General features: G+C 56.5%; 2 protein-coding genes across 2 annotated transcripts; both read right to left on the reverse strand.

Moving 5' to 3' along the window:
- Window positions 1-351: 351 nt before the first annotated feature.
- LOC136366317 (metallothionein-2) lies at window positions 352-1432 on the reverse strand. The gene is made up of 3 exons (XM_066327303.1): window positions 1301-1432; window positions 1144-1209; window positions 352-587 (listed from the first exon to the last, which is right to left on the reverse strand). Exons 1-3 carry the CDS (start codon window positions 1329-1331, stop codon window positions 493-495), a joined length of 192 nt encoding a protein of 63 aa, XP_066183400.1. The 5' UTR covers window positions 1332-1432; the 3' UTR covers window positions 352-492.
- A 3800-nt stretch (window positions 1433-5232) lies between these two features.
- On the reverse strand, window positions 5233-6616 carry LOC136366318 (metallothionein-1). Its single transcript, XM_066327304.1, has 3 exons — window positions 6511-6616; window positions 6105-6170; window positions 5233-5501 (listed from the first exon to the last, which is right to left on the reverse strand). Exons 1-3 carry the CDS (start codon window positions 6539-6541, stop codon window positions 5407-5409), a joined length of 192 nt encoding a protein of 63 aa, XP_066183401.1. The 5' UTR covers window positions 6542-6616; the 3' UTR covers window positions 5233-5406.
- Between the last annotated feature and the right edge of the window lie 2182 nt (window positions 6617-8798).

Consider the following 8798-nt stretch of genomic DNA (forward strand, 5'->3'; position numbering starts at 1 on the left):
AGATCTTTCACCCAAAGGAAGCTCCAAGTGTGGTGCAGAGGCACCTGCCATGAAGCCAAAGAAAGGCTGGAGAGGACTAGAGCCCCTCCTTCCATTGCTTGCCCACACCCACTCTCCCTGGGAGACCAGCACCTTCAAGATGCCCAGAGCAACCCCACATGTAGGATGAGGTTCATCCTGTGCCCTGTGAAGCTCTTTTTCTCCCCCTCAAGGAGGTGCAGAGCCCACTTAGGGAAGAACATAGGGGAGTGTTTGTGAGCAGCCCTCTCCCACCCCACAGTGACAATTCCCACACAGGTGTCCCAAGCGGCAAAAATGCTCAGCCTCCAGATCCACAGCAGCACTCGTACCTCCAGACAAACTCCTTTATTTCCCTCCAGTTTCACCACTGGTACAGAAAATACAAAACATGGAAAACAACAAAAAAATAGGCTTTTCTGTGCCCCCCACCCCCCGAAGCATGCCGACTATTTACAGGCAGAGACGAGCGGCTCAGTGGCAGCAGCTGCACTTGTTGCTGGTCGGCTCCTTGCACACGCAGCCCTTGGCGCAGTTGCTGCAGCTCGCGGGGCAGCAGGAGCAGCAGCCTGGGGAGGGACACAAGAGTTAGGAGGTAGGCGGAGGGGACTGGGGTTCTATGAGGCAGAGGGACCCGATGGAGCGTGGAAACAGCACCTCTGCATGAGCAGAGCTGATGATCCCAATGGGCTGGGAGATTTCCATGAGGGTCCTACAGGGCAGGAACTGGGGCAGCCCCCCGGAGGGGAGGGTGCGTGTATATCTCAATGGGCCAGGGGAAGAGGGAAGGATCCCGTGAGGGTCCTACAGGGCAAGAGAGAGAGTGCTGGGGACTCCATACGGGGTCTGACGTGGCAAGAGGGACTGCCTACAGGGCAAGAGCTGGGAGATCTCCATTGGGTCCGACAGAGCAAGAAAGAGTTCCCTTGTAGGATAGAAAGGTGTCCATGGAGTCCCACAGGGCAAGGAGGGGTTCCATTACGGAGCAGCGAGGTGCTCAGAGAGTCCCACAGTACAAGAAGTTTCCCAATGGAGCAGAGAGATGCCTAAGGATGTCCCACAGGGCAGTGACAGCTCCCTCCAAAAGACAAGGCTGAATTCCCCCTCCCTGAGCCCCCCACTCACTCTTGCGGCAGCTCTGGCAGCGGCAGTTCTTGCACTTGCAGGACCCGGCGCAGGAGCAGGAGTCACCTGGGGAGCGAGGGAAGGAGAGCGGGATCAGCCAGGAGTCAGGCAGCCGGGAGTTAGGCGGGAGTCAGCCGGGACAGGACGGGGCACTTACCGGCGGCACACGTGCAGTCCTGGGGGTCCATGGCTTGGCTTGGCTCGGCTTAGCTCAGTCTAGCTTGACTCGGCTCGGCTCGGCTCGGCTCGGTCCGGCGGGGCTGGCAGCGGTGCCGACGGAGTCCGGCCGCCCCGTATTTATGGGGCAGGACGCGGGGCGGTGCTGGCGCTGCGCACGGTGCAGCGGGGCCGTCGGCACCGGGGCCGTGCTCACTGGGGGCGGTGCCGTGCCGTGCTCACCCCGGGGCCGTGCTCACCCCGGGGCCGTGGGCACCGGGGCCGTGCTCACCCTCGGGCCGTGCTCACTGGGGGCGGTGTCGTGCGGTGCTGTCCCCGGGGCCGTGTTCACCCTCGGGCCGTGCTCACCGGGGGCGGTGCTCACCCTCGGGCCGTGCTCACCGGGGGCGGTGCTCGCTTTCGGACCGTGCTCACCCCAGGGCCGTGCCCTACCCGGGGGCCGTGCTCTGCTCACCGGGGGCCGTGCCCTACCCGGGGGCCGTGCTCACCCCGGGGCCGTGCTCTGCTCACCGGGGGCCGTGCCCTACCCCGGGGCCGTGCTCACCGGGGTCGGTGCCGTGCCGTGCTCACTCACGGGCCGTGCCCACCCCCGGGGCCGTGCCGTGCTTACCCGAGTCACGGACCTGCCCGCTCCCCCCCGCTCCCGCTGCCCGGAGGCCGAGGTGTCCCACCCGTATTCCCTCCCCGGCAGGGTGCTGCACTGCAAGGAACCGAGACCCTGGAATGCACGGGGTGTGGGGGTAACAGCAGTGGCATGGCACTGCCACCAGGTCCTGCACACCTGGGACAGCCCCCGGATGCTGCCCCATGTATCCAGCGCTGCGGTGCCCACCACCTCAAGGTGGCTGTGGGGTGCACGGGGCTGTCCATGAGGATGAGACTGACTGTTTCAGCACTCCACAGGAGAGTGGGATGGCCCTGGGCAGCCCCCATGGGTCTGGAGTGCTCAGATGGCCTCCCAGGAGGGGTGGATCATAGAACACCCTGAGCTGGAAGGGACCCACAAGGATCATGAAATCCAACTCCTGAACCTGTACAGGACAACTCAAAAAAATACACCATATGCCTGCGTGTGTTGTCAAAAAACTTCCTAAGCTCTGTCAGGCTTGGTGCAGTGACCACTTCCCTGGTGAGTCTGTTCCAAGGCCTGACTACCTTCTGGGTAAAGAACATTTTCCTAATACCCAATCTAAACCTCCCTTGACAGAGTTTCATGCAGTTCCCTCGGGTGAGCATGGGGATGCAGTGTGGTAGCTTGGTATTGCCAGCTGGGAGCTGCTGGGAATCACTTTCTCATCCCTGTGAGTTTTCCACCTTGTCACAGGGTTTTTGTACCAACTGGCTTCCACAACCACGCACGTGCCCTTGGCCAGTTCAACATCCAACATGGAAAACAGTTGGCTGGGCCAGGGCCAGGCTGTCCCCGTGCCTCCATCCCCTGCTCTTGGTGGTGTCCCAGATGGGGCAAGCCTGAGTTCAGAATCAGTGCTGTAGACAGAAGCCTGGTCCAGCGGGCTCCAGGACCAGGAGAGGCTCAGTGACCCAGGGTGGTTGTGCCAGGGTACGGCTCGTGCTTATTTGCAGAAGCATAGAGTTGTTTTTTCCTGGCAGCGTTTGCCAGCAGCAGTGAGGCGAAGCCAGCAGGCATTGCACACGCCACTGGCTGAGCGGGAAGGAGGAGAGGTGGAATAGCCGAGCACGTGTGGTGTCGCTGCACATAAACACGGGTTGTGAAATAACTTCCCTCCAGGACAACCCCAGCGCAGTGTTTCGGGAATGTGCTGGGCCCGCGGGCCCCCCCTCCGGCGGGGCGGGTTCTGCTGCACCCGTAGTCGAGGAAAAGAGAGCCCCGACCACCCACAATGGGATCGTACATCCCTGCACGGGGCCATACCAAAACCGGGATGACTGTGCAGGGAAAGCAGGGGAATTCCCAGATTGCTAGGAATCCTGTGTATCGTACATGGAGGGGCTGTGCTGAACCTGGGACACATTGTCCTGGGCCTGTGTCACCGTGAGCGGGAAAAGGCAGCACAGCATTCCCGCAGAACTGAATGTGAAGCTGAGTTGGGAAAAAAGCCTGGAAAATGCCTGATTTCCCAATCTGAGCATTTCCACTAAATAGTGAGCTCATCCCGCAAGCAGAAGAGGGAGGGAGGAATGAATATCCCCTGAGCTGCGGGCTTGCTGAAAGGCTGTGCCAGACATCAGTGGGGAGATGAGAGCTTGGAGAGGTCTCCTTTATAACTGCGAGTATTCCAATTTCCCGGGGCATGGAGTAGTTAAACTCAAGTGTGTTCCCATGTAAGAGGAGTGCCAGGTGCAACTCTGATTTTATAACAGTCATAAAGTGAGCGGCAGAGCTGCAGCTGCCCAGCACAGGTCTCAGGAGTCAGAATTGGGATGCTGGAACCTCTCTCTTCCCACACTAACACCCTCCCCCCCGCCCCAAAATCCCCTGAAGACAGGGGACAGCACCTGACAGCTGCTCTCCGTGATACTGCCATAGGGCATGGGTATGGGCACAGCACAGAGCCATGGGGCAGGACCAGTGCAAAGCCACAGGGGTCAGCAAAGCCAGACCAATTCTGTGAGCTTTGCTGGTTAAACAAGATGTTTGGTGATAAATCCCATTAGCAACCTCTCCTTCACTCTTGTTGTGAGCTCACCACTGATGTTTTTGTGTGGTTGGCACTTACATCTCTCTGGGTTGGAAGGAATAAAAATAACTTTGCTCTTTGCAGAATGGAGTTCAGTGTTGTTGCTCCGTGCCTGACATGTGCCTGCCCTGTCTAAATTCAGCTGTCACAGGGGTGGCCTTTGCACCCATCAGAAGTGTGGGGTGATGGTGACATCTCAGGGGATACTCTGAGGGAGGAGCTCTCCTGTAGCAAGGGGTATCCTCTAGGGATTGGCATCATGAGCAGCCTGTGGGCGAGGGTGTTGTGCCATAGGCTATGCCAAATCCCTGGCTGAGTCCTGGCGATGGTGACTGGTAGGTCAGGAAAGGTTTTTAACCTAAAAAGTGGCCATGAACTTCTGCATTTGAGGAGTGCGGGGACAGGTAGAACCTGTCATGTTCCTGGGAAGCAGCAGGGTGGCACGTGGCACCTGGGGTGCAGCGTTTTGGAGACAGCATGGCTGTGCTTGGGCAGAGTGAGCATCACACCCTGACATGGGCATTGCGGACATCACATCCCATTGTGGGCTTTGCAGCCTGGCATAGGCATCCTGTCCCATCGTGGGCATTCCACCCCATCACAGGCATTGCACCCCATCACATCCCGTCATTGGGATCCTGGTATGGGCATTGCAAACCACAGTGGGCATCACACTGGTTTGGGCATCATGTCCCATCACAGGCACTGAACCCTATTGCAGGCAGTGCACCCTGTTATGAGGATCACACCCCATCATGTGCACTGCACCCCATGGTGGGGAAACAGCTCACCTGAGGCTCCCCCAGAGCACTCTGCCAGGCTGGCAGAGGTGGCAGGGGGATAAGCAATGTGGTTCTTCCAGCCAGTTCAACTAAACTGCCAGGAGGAAAGCTAAACCTGTTTCTCTGCCACCCCACCTGCCTGGAAATATTCCCCCTGGAAATGGGCAGGGCTGGGGTGGTTATTACAGTGAAAGCTTGTAATAATAAGCTGCTCATTAGCCCTGAGGATCTCTGGTGGAGGAGACAGCATGGGATTTGCCCCTGGGTAACAAGAGGGTGGGGGAGGAAAAATCCCTTATTGTGTTGGGAAAGTGTTAAAACAAGAGTCAGAGCTACTGGTAGGGAGAGCAGAGCCAAGATTAGAAGACAGGAGCAAAAATAAGACACAGGCTCTTTGCCATGACCTCCCACAACCACTGTCCTCCTGCTCCCCAGGGAAACTGCTGCGCCCAACAGAAATGCCAAGTTCCTTGTGGACCTTTATATACATATCACTTTATTTAGGTAGCTTATTACATGTCAAAATGACAAACACTAAAGGAATCTGAACACATATATAAAAAAGACAACCAACATACACAATAAGGTTATTCTTCTTTGCCCCCCAGATGTGCATCACCCCCAGATGTGCAGCCCGGGGTCCCCTATTTGCAGCAGCTGCACTTGGCAGATGGGGGCCCCTTGCAGACACAGCCCTGTGCACACTTGGCACATCCAGCTGGGCAGCAGGAGCAGCAGCCTGTGGGAGAGACAAAAAAAAATTAAAAAAAAAAAAATAAAAATTATACATTCTTGGGAAGTCTTAGGCTGGGGCTTGCAGGGGGGGTCTCACTGTTCTGGAGACCTCCCATGTACTCATGTCATTCCCTTCTAGCAGCATCCCCATTCTTGGCAGTGTCTGCCAGGGTGTTAATGCACCCATGGCTGGCACTGGAGAGGAAGGGGGAGAGTCTGGAACTCCCAGGGGTTCACCAGGATTCCCTCAGTCCCTCTCTTTGCAATCCCCCATGGCACACAGCTCTGCTGTGGGTGACAGCATCAGGAACACCCAGAAGAAATCCCAGTGCAGGTTTCATCCCCAGCATCCACTTGTGCTGAGCCTGAGGGGCCACTGAGGGGAATGCTCAGGTTTAGGTGCTACTGAGTTACTTGTATTGCCTGGAGAGGGGGTGGGATTCACACTGTGCTCCTTTAGGGGCAAAAAACCATGTGCGAAGAAGAAACTCGCCACTGGCAATGCTAAGAGTGATTTGATTCAGTGCATACACAGACGTGTAGTGAAACCCCCCCGAATGTTTCTGCTCCCGCCTTCCCTCTCGGGGGGCTCACGGATCCCTCTTACCTTTTTTGCACGATGTGCATTTGCAGTTTTTGCATTTGCAGTTGTCCCCGCAGGTGCAGGTGCCACCTAAAACATGGAGAAAAGGAGAAAAAGAGGTTGAGAAGAGGTGGTGGGAGGGGATACCAACAACCCAGACATCCGCGGGGAGCAGCACTGCCTCCCTTCCGAGCATCTACTGATGCTTCAGCCTCGCTCAGAGGGGAGATCACGGCATTCCCAGCCGCTTTCCAGTGAGGTGCTCCCAGGTGACACCGCAGTGCTGGGAGAGGAGTTCAGCTGTTGGCCCAGCCCGTACGAGAGAGAACATCGGGAATGGCGGAGGAGGCCGGCGGGCAGCAGTGCCGGTGTTCCCGCTGGGATGCTGGAGCTCCCGCTGCCCCCGGGATGGAAGGAAACGCTGCCTTACCTGTGGCACAAGGGCAATCCTGAGAGTCCATGTCTGGCTGGGCTGGGTGCCTGCTGTCGGACACGTTGGACGACGGGAAAAAGCTTTGGCAGGAGTCGCAGCCGCCTCCTATTTATCCTTGGCCAGGCGAGAGCGAGTGCAAAACCTCCGCCCCTGCAGCCTGCGCACGGCTCAGCCCGGCGGCTGCCCCGGGCGCTGCTGATTCACTCCCCGGGCGGCGCAGCGTGACCCGGGACTCCCGCATCCCCCCGCGCCCCCTCCCCGCCGTGCTGCGGCAGCAGAGAGAGCTGCCGGGGTCACCACCCTTCTCCGCTGAGATATTGGAAGTGGTGCAGAGAACGGCCGGATCTCATCACACAGATGACACCTGTCTCGGGAGTGTTGCTGCACTCGACGGGGCTGGGGGCTGAGGGGATGCACTCAGGGAGCCCCCACGATTGACTGATTTATTGATTGATGCCAAAATCAATCTGCCAATCTGACTTGGGGGATACATTAATCCAGAAAGTGCCACCCTTGCTGGGAAATTTCAGTCCCTTCCTCTCAGAACTGGCACAGTGGATGATGGGGAACTGGCTCTATGTTGTGACAAGGATTCAGTCCCTGCTTGAGACCCTGTCCTCTGGTTCCTACACCCTCCCTGCAAGCAGGAGCAGCAACAAGCTGGACTGGCCTGGCCAGAGCCTGCCATGCCCTCCCAGTGCCCCAGGACAGTGGCACCCACGTCCCCTTGGCGCCGTGCATGGCACCTCGGGGCCCTGTCTCCTTCCTGGCTGTGGTGCTCCATCCCACTCGTCTGAATTAATTTCCGTGTGCCATTAGCTGGGTGTGCAGGGGAGGAGGGTGACAGGTGAGCTGCCATCACCCTGGTCAACTCCTCCAGCGGGTTTTACCCACCCACTCGAAAGCGCAGTGAGGGTATGGGGTGGGAGGCACAAGAAAAAAAAAAAAAAAAAAAAAAAAAAAAAAAAAAAAAAAAAAAAAAGATGCTTGCTGAGATTTTTAGTGTGGGGACAGTCTGCTTCATGTGCAGGAGGCATTGTCAGCCATGCAGCATCCTTCCTCCTCATTCCTGTGTTTCTGTGAGCTCCTTGGTGTCAGTGATACGCCATCCCAGCTGCCCCCTGCTCTGAGACTCCTTTGCCTTGGGGTTTTATCCCAGCTGGGCTTTTGCCTGAGGTACCTGGCTGAGGCAGTTTGTGGATGCTAATCCAGCCAAAACAGCAGCCCAAGGAGTATTTTTACCACTCAGTTGTCTGGGCTTGTTGGGAACTTGTTTGGTGACCTGATGGGGAGCATTGCCAGCACCCCAACTAAGTGTCTGCTCCAGCCTCTCCAGGCCAGTGTGGGAAATCAGAATGGAAAAGCCTAAGGAAGACAGAGCCAATGGGTCCCTTCCTCAGCTCCTCTACCCTGGAGTGTGGGAATTGACAGTGCTCAAAAAATAGATCTTAGACACCAGACAGTGACTTGAAACCTGTGAGAAAAGCTGGCTTGGGAAACTGTGAGGAGGAACCCAAAACAATCCCTATAAACAATCCCTGTAGATGGCCTCCTCCTGACACCTGGTGTTTTTCCAACTTGTTTACTGGTGAAGATGTTTACAAGAAAGTGGTGTTCTAAACAACCAATCCTATTCATTGTACCAAAACATTGTCTAAAAAGAATCTCTCTTTCAATAAATTTTGCTATAATGCCCTCTGAAGAGGTTGAGGTTTTATGTATCGTTACACGGCCGTCCTGAATCATAATGATACTGGAGCAGCTTGTCAGTGCCCTGACGTGCCAGCCCTGCAGTCTTGTGAATGTCACACTGCTGCTGATGCACCAGGGTGTGATGGCAGGGGACGGTGCCAGGGACCAGGTGCATGCTGAGAGTGTTACTGATCCTGTGGGAGCAGGGAAACACAAACATGGGAAACACATGTGCAAATGGTCACCTGTCACGCTGGCCACAGCCCACTGTACTGTGTTGGTGTCATGACAGAGGGACAACATCTCCCTGGGATCTTGCATTTGCTCTGTTCCTTGGCTGAAATGATCAGCCAAGCACTATATATGCTGAGGGAAATGCTTCTTGCCGTGTTGTGATGGATTAATGGGGAACAGCAATATCACTCTTTCATCTGTTGTGTCTTCCCCCACTGGCTGGCACCTTTGGCCACACAGGCAAAAATTGGCCCTGTCCCCAGCTGGTGGTGGCCCAGGGATATGGGGACAGGTGGTTTCTCCAAAGTGGTCCTCTCCTCTAGCCTAGGGGAGGAAGGTGAAGCCTACACAAAGGGAAG

Source organism: Sylvia atricapilla, chromosome 12, assembly GCF_009819655.1.
Source record: "Sylvia atricapilla isolate bSylAtr1 chromosome 12, bSylAtr1.pri, whole genome shotgun sequence".
Lineage (NCBI taxonomy): Eukaryota > Metazoa > Chordata > Aves > Passeriformes > Sylviidae > Sylvia > Sylvia atricapilla.

Coding starts and splice junctions, on each gene's coding strand:
- LOC136366318 (XM_066327304.1), bottom strand. CDS start 6,541: ATGGACTCTCAGGATTGCCCTTGTGCCACAG. Junction 6,171..6,510: donor GGATTGCCCTTGTGCCACAG/GTAAGGCAGCGT, acceptor TCCATGTTTTAG/GTGGCACCTGCACCTGCGGG. Junction 5,502..6,104: donor ATGCACATCGTGCAAAAAAG/GTAAGAGGGATC, acceptor TCTCTCCCACAG/GCTGCTGCTCCTGCTGCCCA.
- LOC136366317 (XM_066327303.1), bottom strand. CDS start 1,331: ATGGACCCCCAGGACTGCACGTGTGCCGCCG. Junction 1,210..1,300: donor GGACTGCACGTGTGCCGCCG/GTAAGTGCCCCG, acceptor CTCGCTCCCCAG/GTGACTCCTGCTCCTGCGCC. Junction 588..1,143: donor CTGCCAGAGCTGCCGCAAGA/GTGAGTGGGGGG, acceptor GTCCCTCCCCAG/GCTGCTGCTCCTGCTGCCCC.